General features: G+C 39.1%; 1 protein-coding gene across 1 annotated transcript in view; it reads right to left on the bottom strand.

Annotated features, from left to right (window-relative positions):
• The window catches only part of fam102aa (family with sequence similarity 102 member Aa), a 41,821-nt gene extending 24,513 nt beyond the window's left edge, over positions 1-17,308 (bottom strand). Inside the window, exons 1-2 of the mRNA XM_046034599.1 lie at positions 17,178-17,308; positions 16,776-17,087 (exon numbers count right to left, since the gene is read on the bottom strand). Of these exons, the coding sequence (XP_045890555.1) occupies positions 16,776-16,918 (143 nt within the window). The 5' untranslated portion in view covers positions 16,919-17,087; positions 17,178-17,308. The remainder of the gene's footprint in view (positions 1-16,775; positions 17,088-17,177) is intronic.
• Between the last annotated feature and the right edge of the window lie 6,666 nt (positions 17,309-23,974).

Below are 23,974 nucleotides of genomic sequence, written 5' to 3'. Positions count from 1 at the left end.
CAACAGGCATCAGAACAGAGCAGGACTTTTATGTTCGACTCATAGACTCCATGACTAAACAGGTAAACATACACACACACACACACACACACACACACACACACTAGCAGCAGCTGCTCCTCACACTACCCCTCCCCCGATCATCTTATTCAGCACGTCGCCACAATGTGCTGTGTGATTTCTGCCACTTTTCCTTCTTTCATCACTTTATTAATGTTTCACATTATTCTGAGGAAACACCTTTAATAGGAAAGATTAGCCAGAGCTGAACTATTTTCCTTTTTGCTTTGGTTGTACAATGACCCACTCAGCAACCTCAGTAAAATGCATGTGTTTAACTACAAAAATGTGGTTATTTATTGTCAGGTATTGTATTAAATGTGATGGAAGCCTGTTGTTGTCCGACGATGAATACAAAATATTGATGGGTACAGGGTTGTTTCAGTGTTGTTTGTTTTTAATTAATCAATTAATTGACTGGTGACATGTTCACTTACAACCTCTCAAATTAAGTCTTATTGCTTTTCTCAATGTAATATAATAAACAGAATATTTAGGGGTTTTCAGAGCCATTTGAAAAAGTCACATTGGGCCATGTGACCTTATGATATGCATCCGCTGTGATTTTTTGATATTTCTAGACTAAATGAGTCATTGAATAATAACTTTCTGTAAAACAAATTCAAATAACTGATTTTTTACTCTTGAATTAAATGCTCCCTGTGAATATTTAGAGCATGGATGTCTGTTTTGTTTCTCTCATGCAAGAGGACCACGATGCACACATACCTGCCAATGGTGTCATGCTATTCCACTGATCTACAGGTGACAGTAACACACCAAGATAGGCTGCACTCAGGGTACAAAATTAACTTTTTGTCCCCCAGCAAAATGGCTAGTGAATGTTTTAAGGGTACCAGCCACTCAGTAGATTACCGTTATTTTTTTGGCTGGTGAGTGAAGTTAATCTACCAGCTATTTGCATATTTTACCAGCATCTGGCTGGTGCTAATTTTGGACCCTGGCTGCAATGCACCAGCAAAGTTAAGAAGAAGACCGGCAAGTTAGTAAACAAGGATGTGCAATACTGGATTTAAAATACTTTTATAAAACTGGATTTGCAAATGCACTTGAAATGTTTGTTAGACCTAAAGAATACAAATGTGTTTTGGTAAGTGAACACTGAACATAAACATAACATTTGTTTGTTTACAAGAAACCTCCTCAGGGCCCCTTTAAGCTAGAATGCTTACTAATATTAAACTATCCAAATGCAATGACTTAAAAATGGCTTGCTTTATCAAAAAGCGTGGCAATCCCAAGTAAAGCACTGAGGACTCACAACAAGGAGATTACAAAACAGACAAATAAAAATCATGTTGTAAAACCTCTTTAACCCTAAACCTAAGTTCTAATCAAAGCAGTGAAGAGAGGGGAAAATGTCCCCAGGAGGAGTTTTTCCTCATCCATCTATCCCTGGAAACAAGTGAGGTTCTCAGAAGAGAACAAACCACATACACCCTCTCTCACTCACTCTTTCTCTCTGCTCTTATCAGGACCCCCACGCTATTGGGCCTCCAGTGTGTAACAGGGAGCGTTCCCAAACCACATTCCTCAATCCAGATGGCTTTGTTCAGACTCCATGGAAACCTCACACTCCTCAAATCCACCGACGCTCTGCCAGCAGCTCAGAGGAGCAGTAGACGCCCACACCAACACTCTGTCTTTCAGACTGAGACATTTTTATAAGCCATCTGACGATTGGATGCTATGTACCTTAAGAAATCATTATGTACAAGAACTTGTTACCTATTGCTAAAACAACAAGCAGCCTTAGCTGAGATATGCATGTTCTACATTTGAGAATTTAACACTGTGGAAAGAAACTTCACTCATCCAAAAATATAAGAACAGATACGAGCAGCACTTCAGCACTGTGCTCGGCAGCAGACTCAGTTGAAGCAGGCGTCGCTGGAGCTGCTCCACTCCAGCTGAGCTCACGTAAACAGGGGACCAAAGGCCGATAACGCCTACAAAGAAAAACTAATACAAAGGCCATCATTGAGCGTGTCCTCTTCCATGCATTTGTTCTGCGGGTTATACTTTAATAATGTTGTACAGTTGAACCAAATTAGTGTAATGTCAAACAGAAAACTGCTGTATCCCCCAACTAAACGTAATTTTCGACAGCTGAAAATTGAGCAAAACTTGATGTTTCCCCACACACATCACCCTGAAGATGGAGGACTAGCAGCTCGGGAACAGTGGGACTTCTACATCGGCAACTTCAGTACCACATTTAATACATTGTCATTACTGTAAAATGCTCACTCGGGAGAGACACTGTCCTGTGTCCTCAAACCAAGCCAAACACAAGGATCATAAAACAACAGAGAGACGAGCAAGAGACTTCCACCCGAGCTTACTTACTCACCGGTGGCCTAATCTCAGTAGGGGTGGTGGGAAAAAATTGACTCTTAGATGCATCGAGAAGTGGACATGGATGATTCTGAATCGATTCAAAATAGGGCTGCACGATATTGGAAAAAAACTTACATTGCAATATTTTTCTTTTCTGCGATATATACTGCGATTTGAAAAAATACAGGAATTTTCACTAGACGACTTCAATTGCTCCATTTGAAAAGAATTAAGTATCAATTTTTTAGGGAAAATGCATAGAAAATGTAAAAGCTGAAAATTTTCCTTTTAGTCTGAATACAAGAGTGAAACTCTCCTTTCTTTAGTTTTAATGCAGTAAACATATTTTATAAAAAATAATAAATAATAATAAAAGAGCAGATATACACCAGGCCCCTGAGTGGTTTACAAAAATGCTTTTCTTCTTGCAACCAAATCAACTGTTTTGGTGGTTTTCTCCTGTTCCTCAGTTATTTTTGTTGTTGTCAACAACTAATGGGGGAGGGGCCTGCTGTTTGATAAACTGATCAGGAACAATATTGTGATTGGTGGTTTCGCTGAGCATGCAGAGTCTGCTTGTCACTCACTAGCAACAAACTCTGGGTATCCCAGAACCTTTTAATCTGAGTAAATTATGTTCAGCTGGTCTTTGTAGATTAGTCATGGAAAATGAGAACCGTGCGAGTTTTCCTTTTGTATCAAGTAGCAAAAAAGTTGGTGGTTGAGTTAATTTGACTTGCTTGACATTGCACTCTTCTGCGATGTGACTATTGTGCATGGGCACATTGGGATGACGATGCAGAAATGATACATTGTGCAGCCCTAATTCACAAATGTCAAAATCGATGTTCTAAATGTTTATCGATAATGCAATGTTGAGGGAACACAAAAGGCAGAACAGTCTGTGGCGTGCACATAACAGACCAGTGTTCAGTACACTGCCGTAGCTGAATGAATTCCCGCCACTACAAAAATATCACACAATCCTTAATATCAACGCCTGCATTAGCAACTAATAACACTGCGTGAGAAAGGTAACACTCAATGCTAGCTAGCTTCCTCTCCTCATTCTTCAAAGGACATGTGACTGGTGCTGTTCTAAAAGGTAGCGATAGTTAGTGAGAAAAAAATAAATCAAGCATCAAGATGAATCGTTTTATTATCGCATCGTCGCCCTCTGAATTATAATCGAATCGAAAGGTGCCTAGAGATTCCCACCCCTAAATATCAGTGGCCAGCCGATAACACTGTGGTTGTACTAGGCAGCGTCCAGGTGTGAATGTGATCAGGGTGTTCATACAAAAGAGAGACTTCCTCTCAGTGAAACTCCCCTAAATAAACAAAGGTTAAAAAACAAAACTAAACAAAACAGAGACTAGCCTCAAGCTTCCAGCCTACAGCTTCAGGAGTAATGTAATCATTTACTGACGTGCAGGCTCAAATTCCTACACCATCAATAATTACACACAAATTAAAGTAAGGAGGCCATGAGTCAAAGGCAGAGAAAGCCAACAAGAGATGGAAAAAAAGATTCCTGTGACTATATAATATCCAGAATAGATTAGGAAGTGGTAGGAAAGCAAATAAGAGCTGGGGAGCCGAGGAAGAGTGGATTTATAACTTCAAAAAACCTTAGAGAAGCAAACACTGGAGCAAGCAGAGGAGGAAGAAAAAGAAACAATATGAAGTACTTATTTTTTGGGTAGATACAGACAGGAAACATGGGAAGAGAAAGACTGGTATGACAACGGTACCTGGCCGGAATCGAAATGGGGACGCTGAGGTTTGCCTCCAGGCATCTTCAGTGAATTTAAATCACTGCTTTGTTTTATAGTTTTAGATTGGTCTAATTGTTTCAGAATCGTTTTAGCTCTTTGGCTGTCTTTAAGCTGCCTTTTTAAGTCGTTTTCAAATTGTGATCTTTACAAGATTCTTACTTGTAATTTTATTTAGGAAATGCGAAACAAGAATTTGCCTTGGGCAATTATTTACTGGGTATCTACTAATCAGCTGTTATGGTTGCTTGGGAACTTACATAATAAAATAAAATATGTGTGTCACGCTGAGCTGAAGTCCCAGAAACTGGAATCAGATTTGTTTTGACCTTCTCCTTGCTGCCAAAAATCTGCAATCTGGCACAACAACAGGTTGTTAAAACTCTGTCCAGTAATTGAGCCGTTTCTGGGTCCATGTTACTTCTGTTTAAAAGTCTCGGTTGGCTTGTTATGTGGAAGAACTGAACATAAATAAAGCAAATGCAACCAATGCAACAACAAAGACAACTTTTCGGACTGAAGACGACAAGCTAAAATTGTGATTGCACCCTTAAAGTCATCAGAAAGCATGAAATGTAAACATGAAGTCCCTGATTTGAGTAGCCCCCAACAGGACCCCAGCATGTGATGACTCAACATGTCAGCAATGCAGCAGTATGGGATCCTTATCTCCCATCCTGACTGCGTGGCTCCTGGGGGCCCGGCCGCAGCAGAAACACAAACAGCAGCCGCGCCGGGTCGCATCGAGGGCTCAGATAAACAGCCCGAGAGCAGAGTGCTGAGGAAGCAGAGGGGACGGTGACGTGAGGACGAACCAGCAGGCAGCAGGAGGGGCGAGGAGTCAGAGAGGATGTTCCTGTATGCAAAAGGTTATAGGGTCGAACCTCGCTGACACCAACAACCTTTAATACATGTGTTCTAATAAACCATGTGTTCTATTGAAGAGGCCGTGGACAGAACCTCCCCCTCAAGGATAATTTTCAACAGATGTTAAATTGGCCATTAAAACGGCAACAATAAAAACAAACATCTGGGACCCTTCCCCCTTAAATTTTTGCAACTTATATAGAACAAACTTATTCAACATTGTATAAATGTAGGGTTGGACAATAAAACAATAATGATAATTATAGCAATGTGATTTTCCTCAATAACAATAAAACAAGTGTTTAATTTATCACCAATAAATGTTGATGATTTAATTCATTTGAATCACAAATGAATTAGCACTTAATTTTGTTGAGGAAAAGGGACTGAAAAAAGATTTACTAATCATATTTTTTGAAAAAAAGATTTTTATCATAATAGTTCATCATCATAATTTTCTACCTCAGACTTGTGAAGTGATCCACTACCTGGCAACAAGTGTTTGTCACATTCTGACCATAAAGAAATGTTTAACCAAACAGTTCACCATCTGGTTTCTTCAGTTTTCACTCAGGAGCAAAAATCAGCCTTTAAACTTTATCGTGATAATTATCAGTATTGAGTGGTTTGAAATTTTTTTATCGTGAAAACATTTTTGGCCATTTTGTCCAGCCCTATATAAAAGGGGAGATCCACCAATTTTACACATGAAAGTCAGTTTACTTGTCAGACTACTCCCGATTGAGCACTGTCAAGTCTGACAAAATTACCCTAATATCACAGTGATGTCATCGCAGTTATCTCAGCATAAGCTTAGAGACTTTAGTTTTGTCTCAATTTCTGTTCTTCCATACTTACACTTGCTATTTTGAGCGCACACATGCATTCACACAATGCAGTTCAGACAACTGCAAGTACATTTTATTCAAATTAAATTAAAGTCAAGTGAGCAAAAAGACGGTAGATATTTTAACAGGTGACAATCGCGTTCAAATGTTGGCGACAATAATCCTAACTGATTAAAATTCGACATCAAACAGAAGAAAATGAACTGTCAAATTTTGGGATCATCATTAAGTAAGTGCACAACGGCCGTGTTCAATATGAGACTACACTGTCTAAGTGATTAAGTAAGCTTTTGTCTGGGAGAGTTTGGAAGATATGCCATTTACCAGGCAGGTACAGTCCTAAAGATACTAGTTGCATCATGGGAAATGTAGGATCCGGTGACTTATAGACTAAAAGTCAGAACATCGTGGCCTTTACTGCATTGATTTTGACCATTTTTTAATATGCCCTCTGAATCTCCCAACTTTATCAACGTGCAATACAAAAATCGCTGCATTACTCGGCATTTTTGCCTTTATTGGAAAGTTGATAGTATAAAGGCAGACAGGAAAGGAGGGGGAGAAAGGAGTATTACATGAAAAAAAGGTCCATTGCCAGAATCAACTAGCGGGATGCTCCCTCGGTGGTACCCTTTTAAAGATGCAATTGGTATATTTTATAGAATTCTTTATTTATATCTGCATGCATAAATTGCCATACTGCCATACTATACAACAAACAAACAATTAAGTGCTTCTCTACGTTGTTGTTTCATCAACCAATCGTTTGGGAGTTTAGGAACATAATACATATTTTAAAGGCTGAAGGTGCTCACACCTTAAGTTTGTACTGATGGCTCAGGCAGTATGACAGTACGGCAAGTTACTGCAACCTTAGTTATAATTTTTGAGATATGAAGTGAAAATCACTTTTGTTTCATTTGTTTCAGTGCAATTCAGTTGTCAGAGGACTGTATTTTCGTCACTTTTTGTAGCAAATCACAACTTCAAAAAAAAAAAATAAAAAAAAAAAAAGGTCTGCCAGAGAAGCTCTAACAATCAATTTCACAGGAAATCCCCTGCGTGGGGGAAGAAAGAAATTGATTACCTGGCCAGATACCAGGAATAATGTCCAAAAACAACCCCACACTCTTTACACGAACACCTCCCCTCACATCCCACCAAAACGCTAACGGCTGGAAAAGTGAGATGAAAACAGGAAACAGCTGTTGCGAAGCCGCTCGTCCCTGTCGATTTCTTACAAACTTGCTCCTCTCTGGACTTCTTCCTTCCTTTTCACTCATCTCTTCCCTCCTCTCACATGCCAGATGTCCAAGCTTCGAACAGGTGAAAAAAGTGACACCTTCTCTCTTGAGGAAAAAAGCACTGTGATTATGCATTTGGTTGATAAGATTATTAAATAACTTGGTTGGAAAAAAACAACAAAAAAAAAACACTTGCTTGCGTTTCCACTGAACTCCCTGGCTGCTACACTCAAGCAAACACTTCCTGACATCTTTCAAACCATAATACAAACCCAATTCCCCATTTCTAATTGAATGATTCTTGGTAGATCCGATGTCGTTGGCGTTATTAATTGACTGACAGATGTTATTTTGATCAATCAGTTATTTGTCCGACCAACAGTCCAAAAGATAATGAAATTACAAAACAGCTGAACACAACAATTTTTTTTGCTTGATGACTGCCCTGGTTTTATAATCAGTTCATCTTTTCTGTCTATTCAGTTGAATAACTGATTCAATGGCTTGTCGTGTCAGCACCAGTGGTTAAGAAAAAGTAGAAGTTGAGAAACGCGTTGACAAATTCTAACAGGCTTGTTTGATCATCGCAGCCCATTACAGAGAAACTGGGCAGGAAAAAGAAGTATGTCTCAACATCATCTTACTTCATCAATACCTGAGCTGCACTGTCGACTGAATAAGGTTAATGACTACTGTTCTTCTGTGCCAGCTCCACAGGGGAACCATGAGAAGCGGAGAAGACTTGGGCTGGTTCATAGTAGATCCCATGAGAACATGGCGTTTAAAAACAGTGCAGTCAGTGCAGGGCAGAGCCATGAGATTAGAACAACCAAAGTGTTGTATAGACCTGAGAAAGCAGGTAAACAGGTAACGACTTGCACTCCTTTGTGCCATCACCTTGAGCTCAGGTTGCTTCACTCAGAGACCTATGGCCCAAATACTGCATCAATGCAGACTGCTGAGCCATATGACGGTATCTCCTGTCCCATTTCCTGGCCTTAGCAGGCGAACGCTGCAGAAGAGCAGCATTATTATAACATTCGCTGTCCAGACTGGCACACCTGGACAACTGTACCTGGACTACTACTTCGGTCTGTATTGCGTATCAGTTGTGTGCTGACTGACTCTTATCCCACACCATTAAAACTACACATTACTTTAAAGTCTCCATGTCTAACTTGATGCATTACATAACCACAAATCTTTGCACTCTTCTTTTGCACATATTCTTAATTTGCACATTTCAGTCTCTTGTTTTTAAACACTGTACAGATCTTTTCATTGAACAACAAACTGATATATTTCACATATATTTTTCTTATTTTGTATTGTAAATTTCTATTTCATACAGATAATTCTTGACTTATGCAGCACTTTGTTCGTTAAGTGTCAAAATACCATGGCAAATTCCTTTGATGTGAAAACTTGGCAATAAACCTGTTTCTGGTTCCGATTTTTTTTGAGATTCTGATGCAACCTAGCTCTTGTATATTTTGTACATCATGATGTAAATTTCATCATCTGCTAACAAGTGAGCCAACTGGACGTGTGTGGGGGACATATGAGCATATGTTACCACCTTGTGTGGTATGTACAGAACGGCATATTTGGGAGTATAGTCGGGGCTGAGGGATCCATCAGCGTATTTAGAGAAACAACAAATCTGGAGGAGATCAAAGCCACCATCTTCATCATCTTTTGTTTAATTCAATGACAACACGAAGATTAAGGATCACTTAAAAAGTTCCACAAGGCAATTTAAATCAATTCAAACCAGTCAAGTGCTGGTGACACCCGGCAGACAGGCAGGAAGCTCGACCAACTCCACCCAAAAGTTCTTCTACATTCTGAACCTTCCTGCTGGGAAGCACTAACACAACCTGTGAACACAGTCTGACAACATGACACTACACTGGAAGAGTATTATTATTTTTATTATTATCCATGTTTAAGGGAAGTTCTAGTGTTTTACAACCATGGTGTGTAATCTTTATAGTTTTGGCCATTGCTCATATCCGCTACAACAATCAAATCATTAACTTCATTGTGCAAGCTCAAAGAAAAGGCTCAGGTGAGACCACTAGAAACAGCTTTACAACAATGTTTGGTTAAACTTATCTAATAATGTACAGACTGAGTGACTGGACCAGTTTAACAGATTTATATGAACGACATAGTTGGGAAACCATAATTTTGGGGAGATATATAAGTATCACGTTTTAATATGGGCTTTGCGCTGAAAGAGATATAAAATACAAAAAAAAAAAACATTAATTTCCTGAGCAAAGGGAATAGATGTTCACACTACCATTTTCCTGAGCACTTTAAGGACTTTACATCCATGTTGACTTGAGTTCATGAAGATCACATGGAAGACTGTGTGATGCTGTCGAAAGTTTCACAACAGCTACTCAGTGGACCTTGTGGTGAGGTTGTTATGTCAAGTTTTCATTGGAAGCACTAAAATTAATTACTAAAAATGTGTATTAGGGGCACGTGTTACACGAGTCAGTGTCACCATTAAAAACTTTAAGACCTAAAGTTTGTATCAGTTACGAATGTGTTCTTGATTAAAAATAATCAGCCCTGCACTGCTGGACAGTAGGCGTAGACAGTAGACCTCAAACAGCTCCAACAAAACCTGTTTTTTTATTGACCTTTAAATACAAAAAAACTTTCTACCTTCCTCCCCCAGCTCTTATTTCCCCTCTTGGCACTTCTCTATCGGACACAATTGTAGCATCAAAGAAAGGTTTCATTGGACAGAGTCAGGCTGATGTGGTTGTGTCCTCACACTATTTACAATTGGGTTCGTGCAGTGTTTGTTAGGCTTGGCCGGTATAGCAGGGTATTATTCCCGACAATACGACTTTCAACAGGGTCAAAAATACAGATGCTCCTCTTTCTAATAAACTGATACAGAGACGCTGGACTGAGCTCATGTATTGTAGTGGATGCCCTCTGTTCAGCCCACTGATGTGTTGATATCCATGGCAGCAAGTGTCATCGGGCCATTCAACAAGAATCTAAGGTCGAAGCCGTTTATTTCCTATCTTTTGTTTATTTTACGGGCCATTGTATTTAAACAAAGCAAGACTACGAGCAAGTCTACGTAGGCAAACTACATATTAAACACAGCACTGTGGGCTAGACAAAGTCATACATGCTCCAATGACTTCTATCACCAGCAGCTCAGCTATGTTTCTGTTTTCTTTTACATAAAAAACATAAAATACCGTATTTACCCCAGTAAAATTCCAGGAAGGGATGAAAAAAGAAAAACTGCCCAAGCCCAGTGTCGGTGCTCTAGAAATGTCAGAAACATTATGGATAAAAACAAATATCTGAAATGTAAACTTTAAATGTCAAACTCAAAACAAGACCTAGTGGTTAAAGCCTGACTTCGTGCACCTCTGAAAATCATGTTTTTCTGCCAAATCAGGATGGACACCATGTGGTTTCTAAAGCTGCACTGAGAGATAAAACTACCCATAAGCAAAACTGAAAGGCTGCATACGCTGTGAAGCTGGCTGGACCTAGTGGAAGCTTTCCAATGCTGGTACCGCTCCTGGTACTTGAAATTCAACACCAGGTCTCAAATGATACTCGTCTTATGCCTTTACTGAAATTGGATTTGTATAATTTGCACCTGTTGTTTGTGGCACTGAGAAAGCAGATGAGAAGGAAACTTAAAATATAATCTGATCAGTGCTGATACAAAAAAACGGATATAGTTTGTATTAAACTTAAATCTTTACCATTTTTTATTAAGTAGAAGATCAAGTATTTGAGTCATTGTTGTTTCTTGTACTTAAAAAACACCTCAATATAAGAAAGAAAAACCTGTTTGCTCTTGCATGTTGTTCTAAAAAACAAATCTGTTAATTCTTTGGTCAACTTTTTTCCCAGTATTCCTGAACTTCCTCAACTCTGAGGAAAAAAACCGAAGCATGCACGAAGGGTTTTTGTAACTCTTATTTTGCCTTGGGCTACTCTTTGTGTTTTCCTTGTCCAACTGTTATAAATGCACAGTGCTGTTTTCTGTCATGTCACTAAAACTGTAAAACCACAAGTTGAACATGAAGGCCATCTGTCTCCTGGGACATCAGTCATTTAAATCATCAAATACAAGAATACTGCGTATTATTATTATTACTGCTTAATTTATTATTTCGCTGTTTCCTGCATCCTAAAATTTGAGGGTTTGCTGCTTTTCTCTGACAGGTTTGGGCAGCAGGATGGACAGAACAAGATATCTGAAGATGTCACACTGCCAGAAAATCACCCTTGAGAAATTCTGATTTTGAACACTGTAAACATGGCCAAGCACAGTGACACGGAAGGAGGTTACTGTTGTGTTAATGTTGAAATAAGGTCAGAGAAAGCAGCAGGCACGATATTCAATCTGAGTTTCTCTGCAAAACATTCCACTATCATCGCTGCCATTGGTCTGCTGCTGATGTGCCTTCACATACTGATATAACTGTCCTTGATTGCATCTTGCATTAATTCACCACCAGGAACGCAGGATTCGTAAGGCTGCCATGATGCCCAGTTGAAAGCAAGTATATCAGCTGCTAAAACACTCAAATGAACCTCAGCAGTCCTATAAGGTCATGACCCCAGTATCTATAAAATGAGAGAAACACTGGACTGACAATGAGTGCCAAAACATAAATGTGTTTTCCAGTGTTTTTCTGCAGCAGCTGAACTTCAGTCATATCACAGGCGGATGACACTGATGACTGATGGCAGATACCAGACAGGCCAAACTAAAATCGTCCTGAGATATCGGTCTCAGAGCTGGACGCTCACATTCGCAGCATGTGATCCTCTGTGCTTCTAGCCAGACTTGGAGCCAACAGGGAATCTGGGAGGGTTTTCATGTGGCGCAGCGCAGCCCGCTGGATAAGCTCGCTGCTAATTCCCCCACTGCTCCCGACCCATAACAAGGCCAGGCCTACGGCCAGGCCCCATACAAAGGCAGCATTTGTCAGATCTGTGACATAACACTAATCTCTGTCCGCCATGGAGGGAGCCTCCCTGTGCTGTCGCCTCCTCCTCTTGAGAGGGCCTTGTGTTCAGTCACAGAGATGATAACTGAGATGGGAGGGAGAGAATCTGAGCTGTTACATAACCTCCAGAGAGGAGAATGACCTCTGAGAGAACAGAGGCCTCGGACATTGCAGTCCACGCTGCTGAGGACGCGGAGGGAGGTTCCTAAACAATTTGGTTTCTTATTTCTCAGCAATTTGGAGTTTTAGTTGGACGAAGAGACTTTTTTTATGAGGCTGCGTTCCTCTGGACAAGCAAATAATCTCACTGGATCATGAGCTGAACCTCAAGAGGCCAGAGCCAAAAAAACAATGTTTTTGTATCACTTTGTAACAAACTGGCAAACTTTGATGAAGAAACTTGATGCAGCAACAAGATTTCACAATTACCACAATAGAAATGCATTAGAATGAAATATATCAAGGTAACAAAATCTGAAATGCTTTCTGCATTATTCCAGCAACAGTTGATCTCAAAGCTTTTATATATTTTTGGCATTGTGTATATTTGGATATCTGTTTATTTATATTTTTATACTTTTGTACCTTTATTGATATTTTTTCACTCTTTCTACTCAGCTGCTTTCCCTCAGGATGAAAAAAGTTCTATCTTATCTTAAAACAGATTCAGACTTTTGAACCATGCAGTTCTGTGTGATACACATGTGATGTTATTCCCTTCTAACATGTGATTTTGCATGTGATGTAGTTACAAGCAAATATCCATACCAACATTTCTTGGAATTACTGGCTGTGTGTGTGTGTGTGTGTGTGTGTGTGTGTGTGTGTGTGTGTGTGTGTGTGTGTGTGTGTGTGTGTGTGTGTGTGTGTGTGTGTGTGTGTGTGTGTCTCTGTTTTTTGGTTTAACATGAAGAGAAGGACTAAGATTTACCAAGACTAAGAGGCTACAGCCAAGCTAGCATCTCTGTGAGGCTGTACTTCAGTACCGTGATGCTTTGAGCTGAAAGCTAACATCAGTATGGCAACATGCTTGCAAAAACAATGTTAACATGCAGTTCATCCAAAACGTTGCTAACTAAATGATGACCAAATTCAGCAGGATTCATCCTCTGGGGTCTGTGAATATCTGAACCAAATTTCATGGCAATCTAACAGTTGTCGCAATATTTCACTTTGAACCAAATTGATGGACAAAACAAACTAATGAAATTGCCATCTCAAGAGCCATGCTGCTAGCGGAAACAGCTGAAGGAAACCAGTCTTATAATATGTGATGCTACTACATATTTCTCAGTCTGCACACGAAATGTATGGCAGATTGTGTAAGCGAAATGGTTAGCGTAAGCATAACGCAAATCAAGTTTATTTGTGCAGGACATTTCAACAATAAGGCCGCTCAAAGTGCTCCACACACATAAATAGAATTTTGAAAAGAGTAAAAATATAACACAAGATGGAAATAAGCTTAAAGGTTCAGTGTGTAAGTTTTAGTTGCATCTAGTGGTGAGGGCTGCGAATTGCAACCAGTGGCTCACGGTGCATTCATTTGCTCCTCGGATGCTCCCATTTCCCAGAGTTGTGAAGTCGTAATGTGGAATCAACGTGGACGTTGCTACAAAGATGTGTTGGATTAGCATTATCAGAACGTATAAACAACATGCAGATATCTAGTTCACTCTACATGGACAGTAAACTAAACATTATAACCATATTACAAATTACATGTTTGCAAAATATGTATATGCAATATGGGATTTTGCACGAATCAAAGTTCTGTATACTTCTTTATGCTTCTATATACACTTTATTTCTCTTTTGGCAATAAAGGAATTTTGGAAAAAATGATTCCGATTATTCTGCCATGTAAGCGCCAACCTCCAGGGGCCTCATTTATTAAAAATGTTCTTAGATTTATACTTACTCATAAGATCATTTTCGATGGTCGCTTACGTTTGATTCATAAAATATACTGAGCTTAACAAACCTTGCTTGCGTAGGTTGATGTATAAGTCTCAAATTAACCCTAAAGCAGTGGCCTTACAATCAGCAGTTTCCCCTGACATAATGCCAGCACAAATGAGGGTTTAGTCAGGAATAGCCATGGACCAAAGAGAAAAGCAAATTTTTTCGAAGACGAAATCACAGCGATGGTAGAGGAGACTGAAGCCCGGAACCGTGTCTTATTCGGTAGAATAAATAGTGGGTTGACAAATGAAGTCAACACACGAGAACTCCAATCACACTGTTCAATCAAGCTAATGCAAAGTTCACCACAGGCTTGGGCGCATATGAGTCCAGGAAAAATCTCTTAAATCAAGTCTAGACTTTTCTTGAAGATCACATCACTTCCACACCGAATAAAGGTTTTATCAATAACTATGTATGTTTTTTTCTTAAGTCATATGAACGATCAAAATTGATCGGACGTCCGTTTTATAAACGAGGCCCCGGGTTTGGAACCACTGGATTAGTCAATGTCAAGTCTGTTTTAATACACGGTTTTTTTTTGTAGGTTCCAGCTTCTCCAATGTGAGGATTATCTGCCTGATATCTTTAACTGACTCTCTTTACATATTTTTAACAGATGCCCGCACAAAATAAAGAACTGCAAGACATCGCCTCGGGGTCTGGGAACTTGCAATGGGTGTTTGCAGTTAGTTTCTGACTTTTTAAACAATTCATTAAAAGAATCATATGACAAGGTGAAACTAAACAATCAGTTAGCCCAAAACTGTAGTTCTCTGGTTCTGACCACTGATGTTTCACCTCAAAAAATTAGATGAAGTGTTTGTGCAAGTTTCCTACCTGATGAAAGGTAAGAAAACAGAAACGTCCGCCAACAAGAAACCTGATCAAGATGATCTGGATCCGTCAGTGTTTACTTTTCCCTCTCGAAGACCCTCACACACACACACACACACACACACACACACACACACACTGCACCAGGATGAGGATACGTGACAGCAGGGAGGTCGAGCGCATACAAAGAGGATGATGAGAGAAACGTTATCCCACATATGCGTCAGTCAGCTTGGGGATTTGGAGTTTAACGGGCCTGTTTGAACACAGGGTACAAACTGGGTGTGGAAAATCTCTTAATAAAAGCGAGAAAGAAGAGGGTTGGTTGAGGCACTGACACCAACTAAAAACTTATTTTCCCTCTGGTTTTACACCACCGACAAGTCCAGTCCTGAGCCCAGATCAGACCTGGAAAATCAGGTTTTATCTGAAAAATGAGTTAGCAGCAGTTCAGAGATTCTCTGCCAATAAAACACTTACCCAATCAAACAACTGAATGACTCGAGTTGTTGAGGTTCGTTTAGTAGGTCAGAGGGCAACAGAAAGAGACAGCAGTGTGGCTGTCTTTGTGCTTCAGCTTGGGTTTGAAAAAAAAAGGAGAATAAACAACGCAACAAAGTAAAGAAATATGCTTTCTGTGTTGTTTGCTCACTCATGTAGGACACAGAGAGCACCCAGATGCCCTTTTGACACATGCACACCTGTCATGGAAATATAAAAATGAACTAAAACATGAGGTTGAAAAACGACACGTTAACTTGTAACACGCGAGCGCAAACTGTCCGACTGTTAGTCAAGCCGCGCCTCTGCCTGCCAACTGTTTTAACAGGTTTCTAACTGGCACAATGAGGTTACGACGGCCAAACAGCCTCCAGACACTCACTGAGTCCCATCTTTATCCTTTAACGAGTGTTAAACCACTGGAACAGACATCTGAAGAGACTTTCAAGGCCGTATAATCTCATCTAGGGAATCAAAGACAAGGCAGAGAAAGGAGATGAAAGTTGTCGACGTTCTTGAAAGCCAGGGAGGGAATCTGGAGTTATGTGACATGACTGAGGAGATGAAACGTGCGCACACACACACACACACACACACACACACACCGAATGAAAGCCATCTTCACCATCTGGGTTATCACATACTGGTGTCATTTAACCAGAAAACAGCAGAAGATGAAAGAGCAGTAAGCCGTTATTTCAGGGAGGTTCGGATAATTTGACCAGTATGAACTGGTTTGAGAGGTTTTGTTGGGTTTAGTCTGGTAGTCCAGTTGAGGTGCCAGTGCAGATACACAGAGAGGCCACTTAACATGGCAACACCCTGCGTTTAAATGTGACTCAGTGAAAACCAGTGTTTCCTTTACCAGCCTGAGCTGAGCTGCAAAAGCTGGTGTGGTGTAAAAGCAGCAATGAAGTAACACTGATGTTCTAGTAAATTTTACAAAGATGCAACAGAAAGGCATTTAGTCCATGTTGGATTTTTATCATACTACACCTAAAACATCCTATGTGATCACTGCAAAATCTCTAGTTAACACAACAATCACACCATAAACAAGATTAGGAGCCATTTATATTATTAAAGGAGTCGAAAATCTCCATGAAGTATTTTGAAGTATATTGAAGTCACTATATTCACTATAAAGCTGCATTAATGCACTTTAATTGTATTAAAATGACTTTGATAGAGGAACAATTAATTCCAGATTGTGTTAGATTGAACCAAAAGCCTCTTAAAGCAATTTTGCAGTGATGAAGTGGTGTTTGCTGGTGTGTTCGTGTGGTTTTGCGGTGCTTTTACCTGGAAGAAGTAGCGACAAAATCTCCATCCAGCAGCCGCAGCTTGCAGAACAAAACTCCGTTGACAAAAGGCACAGCGGTCAGCTCCTCCAGCGTCAGATGGGTCTGAAACTTGAATTTCTTCTTTTTCACGAAGAAAGCCATTGTTTTAGTATATTCACTCGCATAAAACACGACTAACGCTGGCAAAAGAGCGGGGGAAATATTATTAAAAAACTAGCCAAGCTAAATGAAACGTCCCTACTGCTGCTGATGTTTTAGTCTGTGTTTTCACGCGAACTCCGCTTCTTCAGAGATGATTCAGCACAGAAATCTGAAAACAAATGCAGTGTTCACTTTAATAGCATCTATAATAAACGATAAAATGCTAACGCGTGTGCTGTAAAAGTGATAAAGGACTTACCCGGAGACATTTCTGGTCCTGTGAGTTCAGCCAGCAGAGGTTCAACAACATAAAATGACAGAAAAAGACGTTTCACCTCAGTTTTCTTTCGGTACCGAGAGGAGGAACTTACCGGAGTCAAGCTAGCTGAGAGTACGTCATGTGGCTTCCGGTTGGCGCCTTTCGGGAATAAAAGATCAACTCGGTATACATTCAAATGTGACAAAATAGGCAGTAGTGGAAACTACCATGTACTTAATTTCAAAGGGAAATATTGTACCTTTTACTACACAACATGTATTTATTCTAGCTACAGACTCTATTAAAATATTGTCCACATGTATGGTATATTATTATTGATTAAGCTGCACTGCAGTATCTCCCCCCACGATCTTTATCCCACCTCTATCAGCTGCAACACTGTGCAAGTGCATTAACTGATCAATGATTATATTCCAATCAAGGGTGTCACTTTGTCTTGAAAAGTGGTGGGGACACAGGGGCTCAGATTAGTGGTGTGAAGAGATACTTAGCTGACGAGACATCATGAGGTTCACGAGAATGAGACGAAAAGATCCTTAAACAACATTTTAAAGATTCCCCCAGGAAATTTTGATCATTAAACACTTCATTTACTGCATTCTGGTAAAAGTTTCTGCACCAATTTATGGTGGAAATGTTTTTATTTATGTAAAAGGGAACACAAAAATCAGGTAGCACGTGACTTTTCAAAATATATAAATAGGACAATAATAGAAAATATAAGTCAGTGCAGCTCTCAGGCATTCTGTGTCGCTTTCTCCTGTAGATCAACTTTCTCATGTAATATCAACCCTGCTGAGGCAACACATAAGGCATGATTTAGTATTTCCTCTTCTTTTGTCATGTTCAAAGGGAGAGAACGGAAAACTTGGCCAAAAAGAAACTGTGTCAAGAAGTTGCTAAAGTTACTGATTGGTGCATGCACATTTTGGGTCATTTTATAATCAGCAGCTTGTTTTGTTTTTTTAGCTTAAGTTACTTTTTTTGGACAATGCACATTTGTTTCTTCTATATTTTAATTGCATTGCATGTTTTTTTTAATGTGCAACTGCAAGCCATATTTCAGAACGTTCTTTTAACAAATTATGCTTTTAAAAAGTGGTGGAGACAGAATCAGCCATTTCAGAAAGTGGTGGGGACATGTCCTCAGTGTCCCCATGACATCTATGATTCCAATAACATCATACACATTATTCTGAAATGGTTGATTCTGCATTACTACTTTTACTTTTTCTTGAAGTAAGATTTTGAATGCAGGACATTTACTTGAATATTTTTACACTGTGGTATTGCTCTGCTGCTGTTTCTGTGCTTGAAAGTATAGCTTCTGATGCAGAAGGGGGTAAATAAAAATGTGTATAATTTAAAAGTAATAATTTAATAACTCATTTATTTAAATTTTAAATATTGTGCAGAGTGACATTAAAAATATAGAGCAATATATGATCCGGTAATACTTGTCTTGAAGATAAAAGCAGAGATTAAACTTTGCATAAACATTAACTAACTAAAATTAATAAATTATAAATATTTTTTCTTGTAAGTGATCCAAAATAGTGACTCAGTTACTATTTATAGATTAGACATTTTTTTTAATGTCTTTCCTTGTCTATTAATTACGTTTTCTAATGGTTCATTATGAGTCATTTGTACATTCAAAACTATGAATCGCTGCTTCTGAAGAGTGTGAATGATTAGTGGATTTTATTTTAGAAGGTAAACGGACTAACTTCCGGTGTCTTCCTAACTCACCCTTGTTAACTTGATGCAGCTCTCAGGACCTCTGGTCGCTGCCAGTCATGCTGCAGCCTCGACGGTGAAACAGCGCCACCGTGTGGTGAGGGCATGCACTGCTGCTGCTGCTGCTTTCAGAAATTCCTTGTAAGTTCCAAACTCCCAGCACCAAAACACACTCAAACCGTTTATTCTTGATATGCGAAGGTCAAAGTGGATTTTGTGGGACAAATGGGGCAAAAACTGACGACTAAAATGTTTGGTCAGACAGAATTATACATAACCTGATATTTAACGAGGTACCGCGTTTGCTTGTTTTCCTTTTATAATAAAACATAAAATAGCATAAAATATCAAAGTTAGGACTTTCATACAAATGCAGTAACTGTTGGTCGTTGTCTGTGATGGCTGCTCATATATTCCAGAAACAGTAAAACAATGGAGCTGCTTTGTGCTGATTTATCCGGATAAAATTCCCTCAAAATGTATCAGTTCAGTATCAGTGATCGATCAATCAGCCATCAGCTGTTAATATTCCCTCAAAGTTAAAGTTCTCCGTACGATTAAATAGAAACATCTCAGGTTCATTATTACTACTTTATTGGGTCCGGCACGTGAGATTTATTCGTGGTTACGATATTTCTGAAACTTGGTGAACGCAACACAACTACTAGATTTATTCTTACAGATCTTTATTATGATAATAATGTATTTATATTGACCATACAGTATATTAAAGTGAGACAGATTTAATTTATTTTATTATCCTTATAATATTTGTATGATATTTGATTTAGTATGTTTTAGTATGAGTAAATTATTGTTTCTATAACGGGAGAAATAGGCAAACTAAGTTCATTATGGTTTGTAAAAAGAACTTGAACACTGACTAAATGTATAGCGATTTGGTCACATGTAAATGACATCAAATGTTTTTATGCCGTTTTCAGTTTTAAATGAAGTTCAGGCCCAAGTTCAGCCAGCAGAGAGCAGCAGAGTACTGCAGCAAAGGCAGAGTGGATCCATCTTTCCAAAGTATCTGTGTACAAACGTGATGTCCTGTGTCAAAGGCTAACCCTCTCAATAGGCTGTGTATAATGTAGTAAGGAGAAAAACGCAAATACAATTTTTTTTCACTGGGATCATATATAAAGTTTGCTTTGCTTTGTTAGCAGCATTAAGGAAACTACAAACTTCATCTCAATACACAACTCTGATGTAAAATGACAAATAAATAAATTGACCTTGTACCTTAAGAAGCTGGTTTAAGAAAAGAAAGTTGAAATAAAACGGAACGCCTGGAACGTATGCAGCACATATGAGAATGGTCAAAGCTTTAGCTCAGTTTCTACACTAGTTTCTACTATTTTAGTTTATCTATTGGTGGATTTTTATTTTATTTTTATGTGACCATGGATGGCTTTCTTTTCAGATCCTCTGATACCAGTGCTGATACTGAGGGATTCCTCAAAATAGAAAAAGAAGCAAAAAAAATTTATCAAATGAATGTTAAAATATCAATCAATTGACAGTTCTGGAATTATCTGATCTGATACTCTAAAATCATTCATTCAGAGTGCCTGTTTTAAACTTTGTTCTTTTGCTTTTTGATTGGTTGGCAGGCGTCTGCATCATTGATTGAAGGACAGCATGCTTTGCTCTTTCTTTGGACTATTGTTGTAAATGTTGTGATTCAATAACAAGGTGAGAAGGAACATCCTGTTACCCGTCTGTCCCAACAACAACCCAGTAACAACCACAAAACCAACGTCATAACCCACAAGTAAAACTGCACCTTTTCCAAAGGAAGATAACAAGAGCGTTGCTACCAGATCATTCTGCCCCCTCACCTCTCGCCTGTATCTGTCTGATCCTGCAGGTGAAAGTGGTGCAGAATCCAGTTCCAATCCAGTCGTAATGTTTATCCTTCACTTTCTGCTGTGTGACATAGATGATTCAACAACAACAACAACAACAGCTAAACCTGTTATTATTCACACTGATGTTGAACTGGTGTGTTAATGGAGTTTCAAAGCTGCTGAAATGACTAAACATTTCTAGATCTTTGAAATTACTGCCAATTTTAGTTAGCTTAAGTTAAAGTCCAGTGTGAATAAAAACACGTTTACGTAGCTGTTGTGGTTGTTCTGTCACACAGCAGAAGGTAAACAATAACCGTTATGACAGAGACACGTCTGTCTGTGACGAACTGGATTTGACAGCACTTACACCTGCAGGATCAGACAGATACAGGTGAGAGGTGAGGGGGCAGAGTCTCATCACTGACAGGGGAATCTTAATCTATATCCAACAACAGGCAGGCAGCAACAGCAGCTGTCCAAACATGTTTTTATTCACACTGGACTTTAACTGCTGTGTCAGTGGAGTTTGCAATCTGCTGAACATTTTTGGATCTTTAAAAATAACTTTAAATCACAGCCAATTTTGGATGTTTTGTGTACTACTGGGTAGATTAGTAGTGACGCACTGCAAAAACACATCATAAAAGCACATCGTAAGCTTGTTTTAATGTAAAAAGTAACTAGTGTCAAATAATATGTAGAGGTTAAAAAAGTACAATATTTCAAGTAGGTTATACTCAAAGTATGTCAAAATTGTACTTAAGTACAATGCTTGAATAAATGGACTTAGTTACATTTCACCATTGCAAATATTGTACATTTTACTATTTGACAGCTATAGTTACTTTTCAGATTAAGATTTTACATTATAAAACATCTAAAGTACTAGCACATTCTTATAGACTAATGTGACCTCTCACACAAAAAACACTGACCACAGCTGCCGCCCTTCTGGCAGGATGTCTCGTAGCTGTCAGGAAAAATTTCCCCTCTGAGCTTCTCTATTGGTTTATTATTTAACTGTTTGAGGCTGAAAAGGGGCAGAAGTATTAAATTCTTCTTTAGAGGACTGAAAGGCCAAAAGATGAAATCAGATTTGTGCATCAGAACTTTGTTTGTTCTTCTCTCCTCTCCCGTTAATCATCTCACAACTCTTCAGATTTATCTCACGACACTTTGAACAGGCTGGAAACCACTGGATTAAACCACTGAACTGTATGAAGCAGTTAATAGACTGAGAGTCCTCTGTCCTGATGTCGTGATGAGACTCTGCCCCCTCACATCTCACCTGTATTTGTCTGATCCTGCAGGTGAAAGTGCTGCTGAATCGAGTTTGTCACAGACAGACGTGTCTCTGTTGTAACGTTTACCTTCTGCTGTGTTACGCAGATGATTCAACAACAGCTACACAAACACACTGGACTTTAACTGGTGTGTTCACGGAGTTTACAATCTGCTGAAATACTTCTGGGTAGATTAGTAGTGCAGTGCTGCAAGAACATATCATACCAGCACATCATACTCTTTTTGTAAAAAGTAGTAAGTGTCAAATAAATGTAGTAAAAAGTACAATATTTCCCTCTGAGATGTAGTAGAAGTACAAAATGGCATAAAAAGATCATCAGAAGAGGGCAAGAAAGAAAAAAAAAAGCCCAAGAAAGTCCAAAAGATGAAAACAGATTTGTTTATCAGAACTTTGTTCATTAATCATCTCTCGGCCTCTCAGATTTGACACGTTGAGGAGGCCTGACCCCAACGCTTGGGGAACCACTGGATTAACCTACCAAACTGTATGTAAAGCAGTTAAAAAATAATAGCTTGCAGTGAGGAGTGTTAATATGTATTTGGACCAGCTGGAGGTGGTGTTACGCCCCACCTTTAGTGGCTACATGGGGCAAACATCACTCCAACATTGACCCAAACTTAACACAGATCAACACCTTTAAAACAACCAAATCAGTGGTATTTATTAACATAAGATGATAAATCAAGAACACCAAAAACACAAACACCAGCTATCAGACAGCAAGACCATCAGTCCCAACTCAAAAAGCCTCACTTCTGATGCTTGCACAGGTGGACCTCATTCAGCAATTTCCTGGAGCACTCCTGAGGCAGAATTAGAGAACAGAATAGGAACATGGACACAGCACAGGGTACACAAATACAGCCATAACATTGGATTCACAGCTGCAGAAAACACAGTCTGGCAAACATTTTATTAAAACATTCACATGCTTTGCATCTCTTGTTGTAGAGGAAATCAGTTGCACATGTAATAAATAATTTGTGCTTTTAAACCCTGGCAAGATTTTAATTCCAGTGGTAAGTCTGAATTCTTGCAGTTTGGGCAAGAAAGTAAACAGTTGACAATATGTATGTTGTAAAAATACACTGCATAGCTAAAAGTATGTGGACACCAAGCCATTACAGATATATGTGGTGACTGAACGTGTCCTTCTATGGGCATTAATCTGCAATCCAATCTCTGGTTTCAGGTTTTCCAACATGTTTTATTACCTGGCTGCAGGGACTCGTTCCCATCAAGAGCATCAGTGGGGTCCAAAACTGGTGTTGGGTGATCAGTGTGGCTCGCAGTTGGTGTTCCAGTTCATCCAAAAAGATAGGGATGAGGTTGAGGTTGAGTCTCTGCGCAGGCAGTCAAGTTCTTCTTTTTTAGTGTTGTTTTATTTGCACACACATACAACAGCATTAAACCAGATAATAGAAATAAAACAGCTGCAACAGGAGAGGTCAAGAAGCCACAGGCTCATCCAACGGAGTAACACAAAACCTAGTCAATACAACAAGATGAGACACCCACAAAGTTCACTAAACCAGCACACAAGCATGTAAAAAAAAAAAGAGAGAGTAAAGAAAAGAAAGAATGAGATACAATCAAGAACTAATTATGCATCATAAATTAATTGTGATGACAATTTCTTTTTAAAATGTTCAAAAGATGGCGAGTTCTTGATAACTTGATATACTTTTTGCATCGCAGATGTGCACACCACGATATCTGAGGGACTACTGGCCATGTTTGGTTTTGTAAAAAGGAAGACGGTCAGCGTGTCTGGTTTTACAAGAATGAATCTGAAGAAATAGCTTGTGAGAAAGTGGCTAAAACATCTTTATTTATATATAAACACACATATCTAATGAATATTTAGAACTTTG

This window comes from Micropterus dolomieu, linkage group LG21 (genome assembly GCF_021292245.1).
Source record: "Micropterus dolomieu isolate WLL.071019.BEF.003 ecotype Adirondacks linkage group LG21, ASM2129224v1, whole genome shotgun sequence".
NCBI lineage: Eukaryota > Metazoa > Chordata > Actinopteri > Centrarchiformes > Centrarchidae > Micropterus > Micropterus dolomieu.
The sequence above is the reverse complement of the archived record's forward strand: the minus strand, read 5'-3'. Positions and strand labels throughout refer to the sequence as shown.